At 39.4% G+C, this 22,850-nt stretch overlaps 2 protein-coding genes across 7 annotated transcripts in view; one reads left to right on the top strand and one right to left on the bottom strand.

Annotated features, from left to right (window-relative positions):
• Positions 1-1,463: 1,463 nt before the first annotated feature.
• Positions 1,464-3,931, bottom strand: LOC101163499 (neurofilament light polypeptide). Its single transcript, XM_004072544.4, has 4 exons — positions 2,795-3,931; positions 2,504-2,628; positions 2,028-2,425; positions 1,464-1,942 (listed from the first exon to the last, which is right to left on the bottom strand). The coding sequence occupies exons 1-4, from the start codon at positions 3,860-3,862 to the stop codon at positions 1,788-1,790; spliced, it is 1,746 nt and encodes a 581-aa protein (XP_004072592.1). The 5' UTR covers positions 3,863-3,931; the 3' UTR covers positions 1,464-1,787.
• A 2,991-nt stretch (positions 3,932-6,922) lies between these two features.
• Positions 6,923-22,850, top strand: part of cabin1 (calcineurin binding protein 1) — a 45,994-nt gene continuing 30,066 nt past the window's right edge. For 3 of the 6 annotated variants that reach the window (XM_023958653.1, XM_023958652.1, XM_011479449.3), the window contains exons 1-27: positions 6,923-7,094; positions 7,539-7,632; positions 7,715-7,807; positions 7,887-8,000; positions 8,098-8,232; positions 8,352-8,532; positions 8,621-8,750; positions 8,844-8,993; positions 9,131-9,438; positions 9,542-9,719; positions 9,805-9,941; positions 10,047-10,264; positions 10,759-10,831; positions 11,065-11,252; positions 11,364-11,501; positions 14,401-14,589; positions 14,918-15,160; positions 15,274-15,427; positions 15,522-15,637; positions 15,739-15,900; positions 18,248-18,454; positions 20,431-20,576; positions 20,776-21,037; positions 21,188-21,358; positions 21,751-21,840; positions 21,992-22,152; positions 22,244-22,455. In XM_023958653.1, coding sequence (XP_023814421.1) covers positions 7,630-7,632; positions 7,715-7,807; positions 7,887-8,000; positions 8,098-8,232; positions 8,352-8,532; positions 8,621-8,750; positions 8,844-8,993; positions 9,131-9,438; positions 9,542-9,719; positions 9,805-9,941; positions 10,047-10,264; positions 10,759-10,831; positions 11,065-11,252; positions 11,364-11,501; positions 14,401-14,589; positions 14,918-15,160; positions 15,274-15,427; positions 15,522-15,637; positions 15,739-15,900; positions 18,248-18,454; positions 20,431-20,576; positions 20,776-21,037; positions 21,188-21,358; positions 21,751-21,840; positions 21,992-22,152; positions 22,244-22,455 — 4,159 coding nt within the window. In that variant the 5' untranslated portion in view covers positions 6,923-7,094; positions 7,539-7,629. The remainder of the gene's footprint in view (positions 7,095-7,538; positions 7,633-7,714; positions 7,808-7,886; positions 8,001-8,097; positions 8,233-8,351; positions 8,533-8,620; positions 8,751-8,843; positions 8,994-9,130; positions 9,439-9,541; positions 9,720-9,804; positions 9,942-10,046; positions 10,265-10,758; positions 10,832-11,064; positions 11,253-11,363; positions 11,502-14,400; positions 14,590-14,917; positions 15,161-15,273; positions 15,428-15,521; positions 15,638-15,738; positions 15,901-18,247; positions 18,455-20,430; positions 20,577-20,775; positions 21,038-21,187; positions 21,359-21,750; positions 21,841-21,991; positions 22,153-22,243; positions 22,456-22,850) is intronic. The other 3 variants (XM_023958655.1, XM_023958654.1, XM_023958651.1) reach the window with 2 other exon arrangements.

Genomic DNA, 22,850 nt, shown 5'->3' with positions numbered 1-22,850 from the left:
AGTCAATTTCAGATAAATAATGGAGTTTAAAAAAAGGTTAATAGAACAGGACACGAATAATTCCCATTAACCATTACCCATAGGGTCTTCTGATGCACCAGCACACACACACACAGAGTGCTGAATGTGCTTTTAACTGCAGCTTGTGTTCTGTCATTTGTGAGGAGCTTATTCACCAACATCACTGCTGTTTTTGTCCAATAAAATAACATTTGCAGCATAGCTTTAAGTGTGTAATTTAACTGAAGCAAAAGGCAAATTTGCTGTAAGTACAGTGTCGGACAATTAAAGTGAGTGCTTTGTTGGACTGAGTTTAGTCCTGTGACAGCAGCGCAGCAGAAGGTGGAGAACAGAGCAGTGTGGTTAGCGTGGGGTAAACTGAGGATGGGGGGTAAAAACATGAAAACGGAGGCGAAATCGTCTTAGGATGTTGCATTTACACATGCATCATTTAGAAGAACATTAGTCACCTAGGTTGAAGAGCCCATTTCTGATTATACTGATAAGATAATGCAGAACGTCTGTTCAGATGTGTTTATCCCAAACAGGGAAGATGGAAAGAAAAGATGTATTTCCCTAAGTGAAGCTCTTTTGTGTATTTACCTCTCTGCAAATGCTTAGGAACTCCCTGACTCTTCCACCATGTTACCTTATAATAAAGAGCCTGTCCTCCGTCAAGGTTTAGTGCAGTGATATGTTTCTGCTGGTCGCTCTGTGTCTCACTCTAGGTTCCTAATGAAATAATGAAATTGCTCCCCTCTTTTATCTCCTCTCTGCTTGATTTGACACATGGCCAGATTCGTGGTGCAGCAGAAGCTGAGTCATAAAGGTTTCAGTGAGTCTTGATTTATGGACATTGATGTGTGCGTATGTGTGTGTGTGGGTGGATAGGTGGGGGTTAAGTTAAGCAATGGAGAAAACGCTGGTGTCAGCTCACTGATCTCAAAGACACCACTCTGTTCAGAGACAATCTGCTGACTTTAGATAAAGAATCAAATTTTACCATAACTCAAATCACTCTGGACTCCGCCAATCATTAGATGTCTATGGTTGTGAGGGTTTTTTCATGTTAAAGCTGGCATTTCCTTATCAATCTCCTCCTTTAATGCATTTTCATTGATTAGCTGACTGCGCTGGTTGGCTAAACTATTCTCTTCCTGTCAAGTACGGACCAGTTGATCAATGTGAATGAAACTAAAGGTCTTTGCTTGCCATTCATGTATTTTTCCAATACCCCCATTAGAATCCTGCAGAGGAAGTGCCAGGTTTTCTTTTAGCCCAGAATGACAAAAAGAGGCTTCAGGCAAAGAACCATAAAGATCTCTTGCCTTGTTTATGATCCACCAAGCTCAGACAGTGAAGATAATTTTCTGCTTAGGCACTTTCTTCTGGGTTAAATTGAATTTGATCTGACTCCTCACTACAGCTGCTTGTTTATTTAGCAGAAATAAAAAGCTGGGAGCTGTTGCTTTATGCAGACAAAGCTTCAAGGCTTTATTGGAGTTTCCGTGCAGCACATCAAGGACTTACAGGACTCAGTGGGGACTTGATAAGGCAGACACAGTATTGCACGTAAGGGCAGTTGTACAACCACATTTCAGTGACAGTTGAGCACCTGCAAACAAATCTTTGCAAATTACTTTTTTTTCTTATTCAATAACCATTCGTCATTACAGTCAAACTTTTTTGCTGTTACAGTAGATGCACTCAGAGGATAAGCTTGAGAGACAATAATTGCTGTGAATGGGAGTTTTTTAGGTACCAAGAACCAAAGAATCATATCAAATCTATACTTTTTTGTCTAACTTTTCATTCTTTTCTTCAGGTTCCTCATCTTTCTCTGTTTGTCCCTTCTTTTTCACATCACCTTCATCTTCTTCTTTCTGCTGTTCAGGTTGGCTCTCTTCTTCTTCTTCATCTTCCTTGTCTCCCCCCTCCCCTTCTTTTTTTGCAATAAGGAAGGAAAATCAACATAAATTGTTTACTACTTCATGGATCCATACATTAGGCACAGTAATAATACTAACCTTCACTTGGATCCTTGTCTTCTTCCTCTTGTCCCTCCTCCTCTTTTTCTACACACTCCACCTCCTCTTCGCCCTGTTCTCCCTCTTCCTCTCCCTCTTTCTCATCCTCCAGCTCTTCCTCTTGCTCCTTCTCCTTCTGCTCCACCTGCTCTTCCTCCCCTTTCGGAGGGCTAGCCTCTGCCTCCTGCATCAGACTCGCAGATATTTCTTCCTTCGTGGAACGCAGTGGTGAATACATTCGGGTGCTCATCAGGTACGGAGCAGCAGAGCTCAGCTGGGACTGAGTGGAGACCTGCACTCTTCCAAAGCATGGACTGGTGTACATGTTTTGAGGGCAAAGGGAAACCAATCCTGATCCGGCCACACTTAATCGATTTTCCTCTCCTTCCAGAAGCTTCCTAATGGAATTAGAAATGCAGAAAAAATCTTTACTTAAACCATACAATCACAACACAGTGCAAGCAGTTCAAACTTACCTGTATGCTGCAATTTCAATATCTAGAGCCATCTTCACATTCAAAAGGTCCTGATAGTCTTTCAAATAGCGAGCCATGTCATTCTTGTTGGCCCTCAGTTCCTCCTCCAGCTCCTCTATAGCATCCTGTTTAAAACAGACAAAAAATATTTGAAAAGAACATGAGATAAAATGACTCATAAAATATTAGGCAGAAGAAATTAAGACTAAATTACTGACCAATTTATCAGTAGCAATTATCTTCCTGTCTTCATTCGCTTCTGCTCATCACAGAAACAGTGTCTTAGTTTACCTGCAGTGCAGAGATCTCAGCACTCTGGTTCTCCTCCACCTCCTGCAGCTGTTTTTCCAGGGCTTGGTTCATCTCACGACAGGCATCAATCTCCAGAGTTCTTGCTTTGAGCAGCCGGCGGTACTCTTCAGCTTCATCCTTGCACCTTGCCCCCTTAGTGTTCCGAGTGGAACCTACAGTCATCACACTCATCTTGTTGCAGAACCACTCTTCAGCCGATTGCAGGTTGCATTGAGCCAACTTCTCATACTGAGCTCGAATGTCACGGAGAGCAGTGGACAGGTCTGGTTTGGAGACCTCCATGTCCACTGACATCTCTGCGCTGAACTGAATTTGCACCTGCAGCTCTGCAACCTCACTCTCACAAAGATTTTTCAAGAAGGCCAACTCATCTAGCAGGGTCTCCGTTCTTTTCTCCAGCTCAACCTGGCACAGTGCGGCTTTATCTGCCCCCTTCCTGGCATCCACGAACCGACTCTCTGCTTCTTCTCGTCCGAGAACTTCTTTCTCATGGCGTTTTTGGAAGTTCTTCAGCATATCCTTCATCTCGTCCCTGTGGTTCTGGGCCGCTTCCTTCTCATGGCGGGCCTCTTCAACAGCAGCACGGAGCTGGCGGATTTCATGCTCGTACAGGCCCTGAAGATTGGATGGTTCAGTCTGCCTTTGCCTGAGTAACAAGAGCTCAGTCTCCAGCAACTTATTCTGCTGCTCCAATTCATGGACTTTCTCTATAAAGCTTGCAAAGCGGTCATTAAGCCCCTGGAGCTCAGCTTTCTCCTGGGTCCTCAGTACTTTAAACTCAGAGCTGACCTGTGCTGCTTGGTCAAGGCGCAGCTCAGTGGCAGCTGAGATCACTGGAGCAGAAAGTAAGGTGGAGTGGCTTGAAGAACCCCTGGTGTAGGTTGGATAACTTCTACGTGAAGATGCATAGGATGTTACCGGGGCCGAGTGGGTGAAGTATGTGGATCGAGGTCCTGTTCCTCCTGTAGCTCCATAACCTGCAGTGCGCCCCACTACCCTCCTCTTATAAGTCGATGGGAGGTAAGGGTCAAAGCCGGTCGAAGTCATGACTTGAAAAATGGGCAGCTCAGTGTCAAGGAAGGTAGCTGGGTTGACTGCACAGGACTCTGCATTACGCTGACTTTTATAGAGCCAGTAATGACTATGACGTCAGCTTTTTTTTTGCAAGCCTGCTGACAGAAAGAACTGATTATGCCGCCTGCCAGCCAGCCATTCTCAGCCAAGGCGGAGATGGGGAGGGGTGAGGACAAACGCAGGGTGGATGGAGGAGGCAGAGATTAGCAACTCTGGGACAAAAAGGAGCTGCACCAGCTTGGGGTCAGCGAGGACGAAGGCAGTTCTCCCACAACTGCAGAAAATGTTGCACCGTCCCACCATCAATATCAGCAATACTACTTTCATGTGTTTATTAGAGCTTCACGACAGAACAATGATAAAAAACAGTCCCATTTACTGCAACATAGCTTTGCACCATTCAGCATCATTTGTCTGTGGTTCTGTAAAAAATTGATGCAAACTCCCAAAAATGTTTGCGTCAGCAAAAAATAATTCTGAAATAATGCAATAATGGTGGTGTGAAATAAAGAATACATAAATTAGGGAAAAAACTGAGCTGTAGTAAAGTCAAAATAAAATATGACACAATTTAAAACAAGAGCTTGCCCTCTAGTGGTTGCCTGTTTGTCATGCAAGTCACATATATCTATTATTGCAACAACACAAGAAGCCACAAGTCAGAAGTCAGAAACCCTGGGAAGGCTGTTCCACAAACTGAGTGACACTGGTTCTTACTTTTTAATCACACTTTGTCTGATTTTAAGTTTTTTTTTTTGACACAACGATGAAAAAAAAAAGAATACTTCATATGTAAACACATAAAAAAAATAAAACAAAACATACATTAGTAACAGAAATTATTGTTTGAAACATGATAACGTCATAAAAAGTTAGTGAAACGACCTGTATGCTCATTAAATCTCACCACCCACTTACAAAACTTCTGAAACAACCAACTGATAGTGCTTCTTTTGTGCATGTTCACCTTTAATTTGATGTGAGTAATATTATTTAAAAATGATGATCATCGTCATCCACCTAAAGCAAAAGCAGACACATAAGAAAATAATGAAGTGGATAGAACTCAAAACAAACTTTATGATAGCATATTACAGACTTTATCAAGCTTTTCAATGCATTCCTGTATTTTTGGAAAGCAACATTTTATCTTCTTTTACATTTGGAAATTGCACACACTTAAAAATTACATATTGCATTTTTAAATTTTTTTCTTCTTCCCCCATTTAGCAGCTTTTGCATTTTTTTTTTTTGCAGAGTTTGAGCTGTGTGTCTACAACCTTTATTATTCTTGACTTCAAGAGAAGTGAATGCATAAACTCCAGGTACTTAACTCTGTGAATAACCTAAGGTAGTCCATTTTGAAACATAGACCAATCAAATATATTGATTCCACCTAAATATTTATTTTTAACAGCTCTTTAAGGCTGTATGTACATTTTGCACATCTTGCATGGATGAAAATTGGTCATATGTGAATATATGTAAAAAAAAAAAAAAGAGTGAGAACAGTTGTGGTCTTTACGTGAGATTTTCACAGATGTATCACGACTGAACCGCGTTAAAACCACGGAAGAAGTCAGCCGAAATCATTGACGGACATATGCACACATCAACAAAGGACGACCCATATGAATTTTGTATATCACTATTTATTCATACATGGAAATTGCGCAAAATGTACATATGGTGGCTGACATGGCCTTTAAAGTAATGGAAATGTGGCTCAGAACACAATCATTGTGCTGCACTGCTTTGTAGAGTATGATATCATTTTAAAATATTGCATCAGCTGTTATACAGGAGTATCTTAATGCATAACAATTCTGATTATGTTCATGTCAACATCAAATACATGTTTTGTCATGTCTTGTCAATGTAAGTAAAGGATGAATATGAATTATGAGTAATAAAATCTGTTTATAAGCTTTCCTTTTTGTGGAGTACAGTAACCAATAAAACGTGCAAGATCAGACTTTAGCTTTCTTTTCTCACATACAGCAGATTTGCTGTAAAGAACAAGCAGCAGAATGTAAAATATTTTTTGCTGCAGCAGGGCAATGCTGCCACCCCGTGGCCAAATTTGGCAACTGACAAAAACTTGAGGGAAATTAGCACAGTGATCTAGGCACCTTCATTTTCTGCTGTTCTTATTTGTTGGCTGAATGAACAGCTCCAACGCCCACGGACTATTTAATTTAATCTTTTTTTAGGGGGAGGGGGCACTTTTTAAATATATTTGATCATATTCACAAATGTTTCCAGTCAAAATTGAAATCTATAGTTTATTTATAGTAATAATCTAAAAAAAACAACAACAATAAATTGCTGAAAAAAGTAAACTTTAAAAATGTAACTTTTCATCATTTATTTCAGTGTTGCTCCTGCTCTTGTGCTCTTTTCATAAGAAGCAGACATAGCTTCACTAGATCTTAACTGAAAATCTGTCACCTTTGTGAAACTGCTCCCATGTGTTGGCATTATTTGGCTGCGATAAACAGACTTTTAAAAGTTAAACAATTCAGTTTATTAGCAAAGTCTAACCCTTTGTTAGTCAGACTGTTAGTGATATGTCTAGTCAAGATTTTTCCGTCATAATTGCAATATTTTCTTTAAACTTTTTCACTAAACTAATTTAAAACAAAACCCTAAATTAATATTTTTCCTTTCAAAACCAAATAGATATTAGGCGGAGAGAATATCAAATATTTATTTGGTTTGCTTGATAACTTGAAGGGAGTATTATCTGTCACTGTTTTCACCTCATGACAGAAATGCGTCATATTCCCGATACTGAGGGAGTTTAGATTAATATTTTCACAATAATACCCAATAATACTACTAAATAATAATACAGTAATACTACTGAAACATTTACAAAGAAAAGATGGCCCGTGCAAACTTTCTGGGTTGTGCTTTGGCGGTAAATTAAACATCAAACCTGTCTGCGATGACGTTACAGCGCATTGCAATATCGAATGATTACATTGGTCGAGCAGATTCGTTGAGAAAATATTGACCAATCAGCACCGTCTTAGCGGTTAGCAATTGCGCTGTGAAATTCACGTCTTCCAACAACAAAGGATAGAGAAGAAATTGTTTTTTTTTGTTCGGCTCTTTGACTTATTATTATGCCCGTGTGAGATTTACATGCGTGGTTCAAATTCTCTTGACTTGATAGTTATACGTTTACTGAAAATGAGCGGTAAGTCGCTTACTTTTATAGAGATGGATCCTGGTAAACACATGCTAACGTTAGCATACATTTTTATTTTCCTTCAAACCCTGCTTTACTCTTTACGTTACCAACTTTAAGGATTTATAATCGTCTTGGAACGAGTGTCTATATTTATATCAAGTGGTTTTAGAGTTTGTTTATTTTTACTGGTGTTGACGTATAGTTGCACAAAAAACTCTCAGGTCTGTAGTTAAGCTAACTAAGCTAGATTTAGGTCAGATAGAGGTTAGCTTACTCCCAGAACACTCTAAATATAAAGATACTTAAATGCAATTTATTTTTTTCAATTTTATACACTCAGAATCCTTATTAAACACCCATACATCCATAAACAGCAGACAGATGACATGATCGTTTGATTTGTTTGCAACCTTTCAAGCTGCTGACTTTTCTTTTGTATTTTTTTTTCAGAAGTGATGTGTTGTTGCTTAATTCAAAGCCTGCAGAACTAGTCAAAAATCCCAAGCTAGTTTGAGGGCAGAAAACCAGCCTTTAGATCATAATGGTAAGAAATTACAGTAGTGGTTGAACTTTAACCCAGTCTGTTGTAGAGCTGTGTTCAAATGTCCCAGTTTTATGTTCCACAGATTCGCATTGCTGCGCTGAATGCTGCTTCCACAGCTGCAGATGAGTCTCATGACCCTTTGAGAAGCAGCAAGAGTCAAACAAAAGAGGCTCAAGTAAATATCACATAAAACTAGTCATATTGAGTCATTCTGTACTGTCCAGTACAATATTTTGCTTTATTTCCCTGATCAGGAAGCTGAGGCGTTTGCTTTGTATCACAAAGCCTTGGATTTGCAAAAACATGATAAGTTTGAAGAGTCCGCCAAAGCCTACCATGAGCTTCTCAAAACTCCTCTGCTCAAGGAGGTAAAGGGGGAATACATCTCTTTGCAAAATATGATCTTCCAATTATTCTCTTCTGTAAACTCCCAGTACAAATGGATTGTTTTCTTGCTGGTTTTAGGCAACACCCTCAGAAGATCAGAGAGTGGGCCTCAAGCATCCTGGATTGATGCTAAAATATTCCACTTTTAAAAACCTGGCAAGCATGGCTGCATTTCGTGATGACCTTGAAAAGGCAATGGAATTTTACTTGGAGGTAATAAATATTTGTATTTTTATGATTTGAAATATACTCTTGACTGTTTCCACTACTACATCATTTTAAAGTGAATAACACCATTGGTTAAAACTTTTTTCTGCTTTATCTTTTCCCAGGCAGTGATGTTGGATTCCACTGATGTGAACATGTGGTATAAAATTGGGCTGGTGGCCGTGCGACTGGTGCGCATCCCCCTGGCTCGTCATGCATTTGAGGAGGGATTGCATTGTAACCCGGACCACTGGCCTTGTCTAGACAACCTTATTACCGTTCTGTACACACTCAGCGACTATACTTGTATGTAAATCATCAATATGAGCTCATTAAAATCAAAGCAATCTAAAGATGACAAAAATAAATGTTTTGTTTGCTTTGTTTTTTGCAGACTGTTTATACTTTATTGCTAAAGCATTGGAGAAAGATCATTGCTACACAAAAGGCCTGGTGTTGAAGGAAAAAATATTTCAGGAACAACCTTGTTTAAAGAGGGATACCCAGCAGATGTTCATGAAATGGTAAACTAACTCACCTTTTACTGCTGTGATCATGTGGTCTAATTGCAACTTCATTCTTTCACATTACTGCAATTATTTTTGTGTGGGTTACAGTAATACATCTATTCACCATGTGGAAGTGGAGGAGGAGGAGCACAGATCCATTGTGCAGGAGGCACTGGAGATGAGGAGGCGCAGGCAGGCTCTTTCTCACTGTGCCCCCAAACCCGACCTTGTTCTTATTCAGCCAATCCACTGCTTGTCGTGAGTTTGACTTTAAATTTAAACTCTTCTGCTGTACGAGTTTGCGTTGAGAGCTTTTTATTTATAGAAGTTCCATTCAGCTTTACGTTTTCTTAAACCTTTCGTGAATCTCAAGTGTCTCCTCTGCTTAACCTCAGGTGGAGGCATGTTGGTGAAAGCCTTCTTGCAATGTACAAGCATCAGACCACATGTGAGCATCCTCGTCCAAGTCTCGGTCGCAGAATAGACTTGTCAGAGTACCGGGACATGAGTTTATTCCAGAGCATCCCACAGCCAATGAGTCCTGTCAGTGTGGGGCAGACAGCAGTGCTGAGCAGCAGCCCCAGTTCATCCCTACCACCTGTAACCTTCCTGGAACCCGCCGTGCTGTCCCAGCCGGGCTCTCAACCTCAAATTACTCTGAGTCATGCTGCCGTAGAGGTTAATACCTCTGCTCCCCCAGCTGGTTAGTAGTCTACGTCAACAGTATTTGTGTATTCCATTCCCATACGGCATCTTCAGGAAGCTGTTATATGAAACATGTTTTTACATTTCAAATAATGTCATAGCTGCAGGTATGGAAGTTTCTCTGTCAGATGGAATGAAGAAGCAGCCAAAAAGGAAACGTGGGATTGAGGATAGCGGGGAAACGGCCAAACGTCGCTCTGCACGCGTTCGAAACACAAAATGCAAGAAGGAGGAGAAGGTTGATTTTCAAGAACTGCTATTTAAATACTTACCTTCAAGGTACCTCATCCAGAGAATTAACTTCAAGGTTTCTGAGTTCATATGAGATTACATGACTTAAAATCTGATTAATCATTTTTGTTAGGCTTAAGAAATTTGACCCTGACAACGACGATGAGAGCTTAAGTAATCTTGACAGTCGGTGCGATGGGAGGGTGGAGGATATTCAGCCTGTGCATGGAAGTTGTTTGCCAGTTGACTCAGTGGAATACATGGAATCTGGTGGGTTCTGCTTGGAAAATGAATGAATTTGCCAAACAGCGTTTTTATGTGTGGAGATTTCTATTCAACCAATCAAAAAAACTCTTTTTTGATTTTTATCTATAGAGCAACAGGATGTCCATAACTTTTTTGTCAATAATATGAGCAATGGTGGTATTCTGGATCTGATGATGCATTACCTAAAAGCGGTTGGTCAGAAGTTCATGGAGGAGTGGCCTCAGGGGCTGACTGCTGTGGTGCTGGAGGTCCATCAGACCTGGAGGAAACACAGCAGTGGCCTCCCCAACCCTTTGTTGCGAGACTGCAGCAACAAACATCTCCAGGTAACGTCAGAAAAACTTTTTTACCTGATTTAATGCCGCCACATGGTTATTGTTTGTCATTTAAACAGAGAAATGCCTGTTTTCCAAATGGGTGACTAGTATAACTAAAGGAAAGGGTTTTATTTCTGAATGTTCTACCTTTTTCTATGCACAACAAGTAAACAAAAAATCCTCTGCAGTAATAGGTCTTTGGTTTCCCAATAATGAGAGTTTTTAGGCATTTTTGAAATAAGTGTAAACTTCTAAATGTTAAAATGTCAGCAAGTTACTTTTTTAATTTGAAATTTTTGTCCTTTTTTTCTTCACAATCAAATCAAATTTACTTCAGCGATTCCCATTATATCAAAGATAAGTTTGCGATGAGGTTTTTAATATTCAAAGCAGTGTCCAAACCAATTCGGGGGTTCATTTTGAATTTACGCATCTCAGTTTGCCTTTCATCTTGCTGCCAAACTGACCCTTTATGTCGGATCTCATATGTCTTACATTTATAGGAAATGTTGACAATGAGTCTGGTCTGTATGGAGTTGCAGTTGGAACAGTGGTTACTCAACAAAGGAAAAGCCGGTAAGTCGGTGACCTCCCTGTCATCATGTCTAAAGTGGCATATTGTGTTATTTTACATTAGCATTTAAGTCATGCATTTTTGCAGTACAATTGGGTTCTTATCAAGTAGTTTCCCTTCTGTCCGTGTTTTCTCCAAGACCAAACTTAAAATAGTTTTTTTGTTTTAGTTGTTGTTGAAACTGAACTTAATGAAATACGTTAGTACATTAGTCACATCTTTATTTCTTACCCAGGTACCCCAAGAAAAAGCTCATGCGATTCCAAAAAAGATGGATCGGATGCAGAATTCCCTGGGCAGCACTTCCAGGGAGACTTGTTGATGCTCGCTCTGGGTTGTTCTCAAAGAGATCTGTTTGGGGATGATTGGTTAGATCTCATGGTGCGTGTCTACTGGCTAAAGGCTCGATTCTTGGCTTTGCAGGTAAAGTTTGCTTTGTGTGTGTTGGGGGTGGTACTTAATTGAATTTAAGCACTTTCCACAGCTCTACTTGGTCAGCTATATCCTGTTAATCTGCGTTTTATTTTTTTTTAGGGAGACATGGATTCTGCCCTTGAGAGTTATGATGTATGCACAGGTCTGTTGCAGAGCAAACCAAAAACACCTAATGAGAAACATTACACAGTGAGCTTGCCTAATCTGCATGCAGATGCGTCTATATCTTTGGAAGAGGTCAGTAAAAAAGTGCTTTTTTTTTTTTTTACGTTGCTAACTGATCTGCAACAGTGCAACTACATAATACGGAGGATTGTGTCAGGAAGGGCATCAAATGTTAAACCAAAGCCAAATCGGTCATGGAAATCACAAAAGAAAATATTCTAGTAGGTTAGTTCCACGTTTAGAACAATCGCCATCAGGGACAGTGGAAACTGGACTGTTGCTGGTGGAAGGAGATGGAGTATTCATGGGACTTTGACAGACAAACTACAGTGTTGGCTGACATCATGAAAGAAGAAAGGCAGAAATAGTGTGTGTTCAAGACACAAGATAGAAAGAAACCAAGGCTTATTGACTGAGTTCAGATTCCATGTTTCATTATGATGTGGATGAAAAGAGGGACGGAGCAGGAGTGATCCTGAAGGAGGAGTTTTCTAAAAGGATTCTGTAGGTGAAGGCAAAGAAAATGTTGTTAGTGGTTATGGCCCCCAGGTAGGATGTGAGCTTGAGAAAGGGACATTCTGAAAGGAGATAGATGAGGTGATTCATGGTATTCCTAGAAGGAAGAGTGGTGATTGGGGCAGATTTGATCTGACGTGAGGGAGGGAAACTGAAGTGATGAGAAAGTGGTGGGTAAGTTTTGTGTTGAGGACAGAAAAGTAGCAGGGAGGTTGTTGGTGGACTTTGCTGAAAGGATGGAAATTACAGTGGTGAAGACATTTTTACAGTAAAGAGAAGAGCATAGGTCAACATGATAGTGTAGGGAGAAGCATATAAATTGAATACATTTTGTGCAGATGATTCAATCTGAAAGAGTTTTTGTGAAGTTGTGGCTGGGGAGAGTGCAGTCAGACAACATTGGAGAATAGACTGAGGGGAATGAAAAAGACAAGGGAAGAGCAGGGGGCCAAGCGATGGGAGCTGAAAAGAAAGAGTATTGTTTGGTTTTTAGGGAGGAAAAAACACAGTCATGTGGGACAGCTACAGTTTAGTGACTCCATGGACTGAGAGGAAAGTTCCGAGTGTGTCATCTGGAAAGAAGAAGGCAGACAGGGAGATTCGGTGGCAAAATGAAGAGGTTCAAGAGGTGGTCCTGACAACATACCCGTGGAGGTAAAGAGGGATTTAGAAGAGAAGATGGTAGTAGAGTTTCTGACTTGGCCGTTTAACAAGATCTTGGAGATTGCATAGCAGGAGAGAGAAGTGTGAAAAGGTTTGTCTGAGAATATCGTGTAAAGTGTGTAGTGAGGAGTTTAACAGCCTTACAACATCTATAATCCTACTTCGCGGATTTCACCGTCATCAGTTATTTTTAGAAGGTAACTCTAGCGAGACATTAGGGAACACTGTACTGGTGAAAAGGAAATGCATATATTTACCCAGCTACAGCAGAAGACAAAAGAGTTTAGGCTCCTTTTTTCCATTAGCATTGGATGAGAGCATAGAAGCGTAGGCCAAAGCGCAGCTGCTCATTTTTATTTGTGAAGTTCAGCACAAACTAGGAGATGGCAGCACTCCGAAGTCTCAATGGGACTATGACAAGAGAGGACAGTCTATTTATTGGCTACATTTTTGGAATTGTTTGTATTATTTTTTTTAATGAATAATTGGAGAATAATTTGTCAAAAAAGTTTTTTTTTTTTAATGGGTGTCTTGGATTTTTTTAAAGAGATTTTGCCTGTTTATATGTGTTCTGTCAGGTGACGGCTAAGAACAGTCCAAACACAGATTTATCATTTACTTCACTCCACTCATCGATGAATTAGACGCTGTGAAGTTTTTCTTAAAATAAAAAAGTAATTCTCCAAATCAGTATACTATTTACATTTCAAAAACATCAAGATTTTCTGAAAATAGTGAAAGATAAATGGCATTTCTTTGTAAAAATGTGTTTCTTTTCTCCACCTTCATGAACATGCTTTTAGAAATAGAGATAAAAGCTGATAAATTAACATTTTCTTCTTAATGGACTTTTACTAAAAGGTAACATGAAAATAGGAGAATATGAAGTTCAACACAAAACCTGTGAAAATGACGCTTATTAGATAAATGAAGAATGTCTCAGTTGTTTGTTCTCTTCTTTATCTTTCTGATGCTAAAAATATATAAAAAAAAACATTTTATTGAATAGTCACCCTAATTAATAAGGGACTATACCCCGCAAAATCAATTTTTGAGCTTTTTAGTGTGTTATAATGTTCATTTCTTACGAAAAGGACCCGTGGTATTTTGATCCGTTTCTGAGTATTCCTCTAAAAACCTGTGCTCTGAGCACCAGCCCTTCCCAAGCTACAAAATCGGCCGGGTTCTCACGAACTGATGTAGACCAGTGAGAACAGCCCCTTCCAGGAAGAGTCTGCACTGCCAGCACCGACACCAGGCTGACACACACACACACTTTTTCCACAGAGCTAATGGTGTTTGGCAAAGACGCTTTCCATTAGATTTCCAATGGAAAGCGTCTTTGCAAATGTTTGGAATTTTTATTTAATAAATAGTGTTATTTTTTTCATTAAAAAAGCATACTATTTATTTTCCTGATTTTTCTTTGATTTTTTTCTTCTTTCTGTGAAGATCCCAGAAAGGGTTATTAATATTTGGTTATGTGTGGCTTTCTTTTGGCCCTCTCAAGAAAACATTTGGGGACCCCTGGTTTAGTAGAAAGACTAAAGGGGAAGTAGTGAAGGAGGACATGAGTGTGGTTGGTGTGAGAGAGGAGGATGGCGCCTCATGATTTGCCGTGGAGACCTCTAAAGGGAGCAGTTGAAAGAAGAAGAAAAACTAAATTCTATGCATTCTTCTTTTTTTTAAGGCCCACTAACATTTTAAACCAATTTGATTACAATTTGATAGTGCTTAAAAGAAAACCTTCTGTGATGTATTTTGATAAAGTTTCTCTTGTTGCCATGGACAGGTTGACAAAAGGTTGAAATCACTTGAGCGCTGTCAGTCTTTGGAGGAGATCCAGCGTCTCTTTGAGTCGTCAGACTTCAAGTCAGTTGTTCGTCTGCTTCAGCCTACTCTTAATTATGGAAACAGGAGCAAATCTCTGGAATTTGTGAGCTCAGCACCGGAGCGTCCAGCTCAGCTTATGCTTCTTCAGGTCAGCCACACTGCAAAAAAGCCTCTTTCCAGTCCAAAAACATGAGTGGGTTTCTTTTCATTTTCTGCAGTTGAGTGCAACAAATAGCAACGCATCATTATTTTAGCTTTTGAAAACTTTATTTTTTCTTCCTCAGGCTTTGGAGTAACATCAGCATAGCATTGAATCGAGTAGATCAACTGTATTAAATGAGAAAAGCTAATTTATTCAAGCCACTTCTCTCCCCCTTCTCATCTGCCTGTGATGAGAAGAATATATGTTGAATCTAGAGTTTTGTTGTGTGGTTAAAAGGTTTTATGTCCTAAGTGTTCCTTGTCCTTTGCTCCAGAACTCCCTGTTGAAGCTGCAGGACTATCAGCAGTGTTTGGAATGCAGCGAAATGGCACTGAATGAGTCTTTGCAGCAGCTCCACTCTGCTCCAAACGCCTCCGCCCCCAGCAAGGAAGAATGGGTCAGAACTATTGGAAAGTTGCTGGATAGCATTGAAGTCTGCCTCACCAAAAACACTGAACTTCTAAGCAACATATCTCACTTTTCCAGCGTGGCTCGACTCGCAAACAATTTAATTCAGGTCTGAAAGTGATGAAAGAGACGTGCATTAAAAAGAAACTGTCAAGAAAATGCAACACTGTTATCTTTTATTTAAATTTTTGGTTTATTTTGTCTTTTCTTCTTTCTTTCCAGTTAATTGATCTCAGCATGACCACCTCAGATGACCCCAAGGAGCCGTATTTCTTTTCAGTTCTTCCTTGGATCATTTTGTATCGCATCATTAGACATGAAGAGGCTGCTTTTGACTGCATGCTCCGACAGCACGTGTCTATAGATGATGATGAAGGTTTGTTGCCTTCATAACCACACATTTTCCTTTCATATTAGCACACTGAGCAAAACTTTCAAGTTTAATGACACCTTCATCTTTAATTTTTTAGATGAGTCAGACGTGCCCATGCTGCCCTCCTCTTTAATGCTTTTAAGTACAGCTCATGAATATCTTGGCCGCCGCTCTTTATGCTGCAGCTCAGATGGTGCACTCCTCAAGTTTTTTGTAAGTTTCTTAACAAACTTTCTCCACAAACTCTTTATTAGTCAAGCTCTTTAAATCAATGTTTACTCATTTTGCTGGGCATTTATTCTTGTTTGTTAAAGGTTGAAGTGCTGAAAAATGAGTTTCAACCCGCTGCCAGATTTGAGACTCACCCATTTAAAGAGGAGCTGGAAATGGCCTTGGAACAATGCTTCTTCTGCTTGTATGCATACCCCAGTAAGAAAAGCAAGGCGCGGTATCTTGAGGATCACTCATCTCCACAGGTTACAATTTTGATTTAATATTTTCAATTTGTTAGGCGTGTTAAAAAAGACTGTTTTAATCATCAAAGTGGTGTTTAATTGTGTAATCAGACAATTATGTGGTAGTCAGGTATATTCACAGAGACAATAAAAAGAAACGCAGTACAAGACCACAACAACAAGCAAAGTTTCAATTCCTGAGCACAAGGGAGAAACAAATATGGTGAAGATAAGCTCCTTGAGATGCAACATCTCGTTTTCAAGGGGGTCCTCTATAGCAGACTTTTACCAAAGTAGATGTGAGTAAAAACAAAGAAAAAAGAACAAGAAAAAACAAATCAAAAAGGCAATACAATTAATTTTACAGTATGCACAGACTCCCACACAAACACAGATATCTGTATTCACCACTCTGTTAAATTAAATTGCACAAAATAAATATGATTTAAAGTTTAAAGGAAATAATAATAATAATAAATGAATAAAATAAAAATAGAACTCATTATCCCTGGGGATAAAAGAATAATAGCAAAAATTAAAAGCAAGTATTATACAACAAAAGTAAAATTGGAAACTCCAAATAATTTTTTTTTTAATTAAAATAAAATCTCAAAAACAATGTGAAGAGTATTCCAGTCACTAAGTGACCTATAACGAATAGCTTTTTTTCCAGACTGCTTTTTATATCCAGGAGCAGAAAACTAAACTTGGTCAAGATGCCGTACATCATGTTGTGAACTATAAGGAACTAAGTAAAAGGGAGGTTGAAGTAAAAACATTTAAAAATAAATTGCAGTCAATGAGCTTGTCTTCTGTGTGATGGTGGGAGCCAACCAAGGTGTTCATATAATGAGCAGTGGTGAGTCAGAGCAGCGAAGAACAAAACGACATTGTAGATAAAAATCCAGATAATGCGAACGAGCTGACATAGCATTAAAATAGATAGAGTCTGCATAATTTAAAAAAGGGAGCAATAATTGAGAAACTAATATTTTCCTTACATGTAAGTTAAAGCAATTAGCTGATTGATAGAGTTTTTAAATGTTGGTTTAACTTGATGGAAAGATAAATTTGGTTTTAACCAGACACCAAGATATTTAAAAGATTTTGTTGACTCTGGAGGAAAGGGAATTCAAAAAGTGTAAATTAAGGTTTACTCCTTATTTGTTTGTAGAATGTTTTTGAAAGATCCTAGAGTATGATTTACTATTATTCAGAAGGTTATTATCCATCAGCCATTGTTATATGGAATCGAAATCTTGCTACAAAAGGTCATTAATGTCTGAGTTGATTCCTTTGGAACAGTAAATAATTGTATCATCAGCATAGAGATGGATTTTACATTTTGTACAAAAAATTGGTAAGTCGTTAATAAAGATAGAGAACAGTATTTCTCTATCTAGAGAAGAACCTTTATTTATTCCAATAAAATAAGACTGGTTACCCCTAAATGTTGCACGTTGTCAGTGTAAATTGAAGTAAGCATTAAACCAAAGAAGAGAAGTATTATTAGTAATATTAAAGGAGATAATGATCAAGTAAATTAAATTGCTTTAGTTAAGTCAAAAAAATGGCACCCGTACACATATTATCAAAATTAGAGAAAATATCATTTGTATATTGAAATACTGCCATCCTTTTTCTCAAAGGACTGCTTCTCGCCTTGCTCCTTTTAATGGAGAATCCAATTGGGAAGCTACAATATACCAGCAGAGAAACAGAGTTGAAAAGTTAATTAGGGATGTAGTGTTAGTGCAAGTGCAAATTTATGACTTAATTTAATTGACAATTGGACTCCATATCCATTTTATTTTAAAATTTCCATTCTAAATCTGTTTTAACTAAAAAACTGTTTTCGCAGAGCCAGTGAAATGTACCGAACAAATTCAGTTTTAAAATTTAGATTTTGTGTATTACAAATGCATTTTGAGAAATTTGCTAATGAATTTGATTCATTTATCACTTTCAAAGTAAAGATTAAATTATTATTTTTTTCACTCAAACCAATCAGCTATTATGAAACCCTGCCAACCAAATTTTGTGTTTGACAGCCTGTGGATTTTAATTAAACTGGAAAACAGTCTTTCTTAAAAACAGCGATATTTGATTTAAAGACATGAAGTAAATAAAACATTGTTGAAGTCAGCAATTCTTTCTGAACTATTTTGTTTAGCTTGGTAAGCGCTAAAAAAATTATATAAAATGTTTGCGTTCAACCAGTGTCAGTGCACTTAAACAAAGGGATGCTGATTGTAATAATAGAGCTAAAGTACAAGAACAAAGTCTCCTCACTATCACCAATGCTCTTCATTAAACCCAGTGAACTTCAGCTTTTTCTTTTTCTTTGGAACTTTTCAATTTTTTGCAGATTGAACTCCTGTGGGGTGACGCCCTCTTCATGTTCCAGTACTTCAAACCCAAATCACTGCCTGAGTTTGACAGTTATAAAACAAGTACAGTGTCTGCTGAACTGGCCAATCTTCTCAAAAGATTTGCAAGTATCTCTCCCCAATCTGAAATCCCCATCCTACCCATGGAGGATGTGGCAGCTTACATCGAAGGCATTATAGAAAAGGTCAGTGGGAAACAGGAGCCTGATTATGATTCAAAGCCACTCTTCCTATTGTTTTGAATGTTGGTCTCAGAGATGGAGATTTGGACTTGAGTCACACGAGTTTCACAAGATGATATTTGACTTGGGGCGGCCTGGGTGCAGCGATAGGGCGGTCGATCCATGATCGTAAGATTGCAGGTTCGATTCCCGCCTTGCACGCCCATGTGTCGAAGTGTCCTTGGGCAAGACACTGAACCCCACCTTGCCTCTGGTGGGAGGTTGGCGCCAGTGTTCGGCAGCGGAGCCGCCATCAGTGTGTGAATGTGTGTGTGCATGGGTGAATGGGACTGTGACTGTAAAGCGCTTTGGGCCTTCATAAGAAGGTAGAAAGCGCTATATAAGTATACGCCATTTACCATTTACCATTTGGGATTTCACTTGAAGGGCTTGAGATTTGAGGTTTATGTATTGGTTTTGGACATCGCTGTCAGGTATATGTACTAAAAATATCTTGGCTGTGCTTTTGCATTAGGATTGTAGTAGGGGTGTAACGATACACGTAGTTGAACCGAACCATTTGGGTATGGCAGTTTCGGTTCGGTTCACTTCTGTACCGTTTCGGTACGTTTTTTTCTTTTTTTCCCCGCATATACATTGTAACGACCCAGCTGCTTTGTCACTCATTGACTACCAGGGAAACGAAAGCCGAGCTGCTAATTAACTAGCTGCGTTGACTGTCCTTGCCCCATACTCCTCACACCCTCAAACAGTCTCTGAGAGAGAGTAGACAGAGAAATAGATTGGTCCATCTCCTTTCCGGCATTAAAACCAATTTATTATAAATATACACGAACAGCGTAACAACATGAACCTCACTTCACTTCATAGCTCTCTCAGTGATTGTGAAGGATTCAACACACAAGATTTCACACTTCCCATGAGTCTTAGTGGCTATAGGCGGGGCTAACCCCCAGGTCGCCTCTGTATTAACTTTGCGCCGAGGCGGAAGTAATGTTAGCCGTGAGTTTCCTTCGAGACGCTATTAGGTGACGGACAGTAAGCATGTCAGCATATGGCTAATGCAGACGCGAGGGCAGAGATGAGGACACCCCCCCCCCCTTCTCCTTACGCTCTCCTGTGTGGGAATACTTTGTCAGCATCCACGAAGGGAAAAGACAATTGGATAAGTCGAATGCTGTGTGTTGACATTGTTACACAAAGATAGCATATGCCACAAGTAACGCATTCAATCTGTTAATGAACTTAAAACGGGTCTACAAGAAAACAAAAGTGCAAGTTAAAATGTTTTTCTGCAGGCCAGTGTTAAGTATCTAAAGTTTTTGGTTCCTGGCAGCTAATAGTTTTTCTTATTTTATCAAGCAGATTACCTACAGAGGTCAATTTTATTTATTGTTATGTAAAACCAATAAATGCTTTTTGTAAGCAATTTCTTTCTGCCTTTAGTTTTTGTACCGAAAAAATACAGAAGATGGATAAATGGATTAATGAGATAGATAAAAGCTTTAGTAATCTCCCAAGAGACAAATTCAGGTGTCTGGCAGCAAAACACACACAAAAACACACAATAAATAACAATAAAATATTAGTTCATAAAATAGTAGTTCATATCAGGTAGATTTGTTAATCAGCAGTACTGAACCGAAATGTACTGAACCGAGCCCTATGAAATTCTGAATTGAACCGAATTGAGATTTTAGCATATCGTTGCACCCCTAGAATGCAGTAACACTGTTATTGTGTCCCCACAATTTTTTTAAAAGTAGTTTGTCAATTCGCAACAACAAAAAGTTCATTTTAGGTCCAGGGTTTGAGACTTAATTTTGGAGTACAGGTAACGACTTAAACATGCAAAAAGGGACTTGTAAGCACCTCTGGTTTTGGGAATGCCCCAGAAATGTATAAAAATGAAATGAATAACCTCTGGCCTGTTGTTGTGAGTCATGACTCCTAAAGTGCTTAATTTTGATTTCTTTTAGGCCCCCTCTCTTCCTGCAGACACTGCCCCTGCACCACCAATCATCAATGAGATTTACTACCTGCTGGCTGACTATCATTTCAAAAACAAGGAACAGACCAAAGCCATTAAGTTCTACATGCATGACATATGTGTATCTCCCAACAGGTAGAGGATTTCTCTGCACAGTTATTGTGTTCAAGTTTTGAACATCATGCCACTTCACTTTTTTTGTTTTGAAGGAATAAATTGTTTGCTAATCTAAATCAAAATTTAACAAATAATCTGTAGGCTTGAGGTGTTTCTTTTTATCAATACTGTGTATACTGTAACGTTTTAGCAATTGACAGAAAGTGTCTTTCTGCAGGTTTGACTCATGGGCAGGTATGGCGTTGGCTAGGGCTAGTCGCATACAGGAAAAGCTCAATTCCAATGAGCTGAAAAGTGATGTACCCATATGGAAGCACTCCGAGGCAGTACTGAACTGCTTCAAGAGGGCCCTGGAGATAAACAGCTCCAACTTGTCCCTGTGGATTGAATATGGTACCATCTCATATGCGCTGCACTCATTTGCTTCTCGCCAGCTGAAACAGTGGCGAAACGAGCTTCCCCCAGAAGTTGTTAAGCAGGTGAGGCATCTGTAAGCTGTCTGTGAACCCCAATGTCTGATTTGTGAAATTTACTGTCACATTTACATTTTTTTATTTATGATTTAGTTTTTTGCCCACTTAAAATGATTTATTCCAAGTTCCAGTTGTGTGTGTTTGTGTTTGTGTCAGATGGAGGAAAGGAAAGACTCCATGTTGGAGACGGCGTTTCTCTGTTTCCAAGGCGCTTCTAGCTGTGAGGGTGATAGTGATGAAGAGGAATGGCTCATACACTACATGCTCGGGAAGATAGCAGAGAAACGCAAAAAGCCTTCAGCGGAGTATCTGCAGCTCTACAAAAAGGTTAGGAAAACCTTTTACAATTTGCTCCCAAATTGCAGATTTTCACAGAACAGCAAAACACACAAAGTTGTATGAATGTGTGGGTGGGTCTCGTTTTGTGAAGCCATCTTCCCTGTGCTCATCTTGGAGCTGTTTCATAATGCACCCACAGAGTCGAACATAACTTCCTTATAGGGGGTTTTCCTTTCTAAATTGATCAATGTATAGAGCAAGACATAGCTCTGTGATTACAAGACTTTATGCAGGTAAGGCATGCGTAGCAAACCTTCTTAAAGGCCTGCAGTGCAACCTGCTCACATTTGTCCATTTGAAACTCTGTGTTTTGGTAGTGTACATGTGTATAGTTAACTTACTGAGTTTGGCTGTTGACTCTCATCAAACTTGTCTTTCAGGCAGCACATTATCTGCATGAAGAAGCTGCCAGGTACCCTCGCAAAATTCATTACCATAATCCCCCTGATTTGGCCATGGAGGCCTTAGAGGTAATCTACCTGCCAGTGGTTTGTAGTTGAAACTCAATCTACTTATTAAATCAATTCAGTATTATGGAAGGCCCACTGGGGAATCTTTCACATCAGACCAATTATCCATGCAGATGCAAATAATTTAATATCTTCTTTTTCTTTTTTCCAGTTGCATTTCCGACTGAGCACCAGCATACTGAAGTTATTGGAAGCTAACAAGCCTGATCTGGACCATGAATTCCTGTTCACTTTGCTAGTTGAAGCAGCTACAGGACCGTTTGCCAGAGGGGAAGAGAAAAGTATGCCAAGCATACCAAGGACAAATGAAAAGTAAACGAGAGGGTGGCTCATGAGAGGAAAAAAAAACATTTAAAGTCACAGTAGAATGTATGCTCTTATTTCTTTTTCTTTTCTTTTTCAGAGAAAAGCCTCCTTCGATGATGGATGAAGACTTTAATTGTTCCCCAGTTTGCATAGGGAATGCCTTGAGTTCCTCTGTTCCAGCAGTAACCACTCCAGGTCTGACATCTCCTCCTTATGTGGCCACGCCATGTGACCATGATTACGCCAAACGCAAAACACTCCGAAGGCAGCAGTGGCAGCAGCAACGGCATGAGGAGCAGCAGGCTGATGGTACAGTCCCAGTCCTAGGGGTCGTAGGGGTCGGGCTTTTGCCCATTCTGCACTGGGAAAGGAGGCACTCTGAGGGAGCGCTCAGACTGCTAATCACCATGCTCAGTGGCTTTGTTTTCACTGCTTTGGTCCTCATGCACAGGCTGATTGGGATGTGGTGCAATGGGCAATATGGCTAGTGATTATTTGACCGATTTGCTAAACAAAAAGATAATTTGAATGACCTCCAGGGAAATGAGGCTAAACGTGTTGGCAGCTGCAAATTAGTAGGATTATTTTCATTATCATTTTCACAAAGTAAAACAGTTCTCTTTGGCATTAATGTGATTTGTTTTTTGTGCTTTGGTAAAAACCAAGTGGTTTTTAAGAAAAATAATGTATATTCACACAACGCA

Source organism: Oryzias latipes, chromosome 9 (assembly GCF_002234675.1).
Source record: "Oryzias latipes chromosome 9, ASM223467v1".
In the NCBI taxonomy this organism is placed as follows: Eukaryota; Metazoa; Chordata; class Actinopteri; order Beloniformes; family Adrianichthyidae; genus Oryzias; species Oryzias latipes.
Note: the sequence above shows the minus strand (reverse complement) of the source record. Positions and strands in the feature narration are given on the sequence as shown.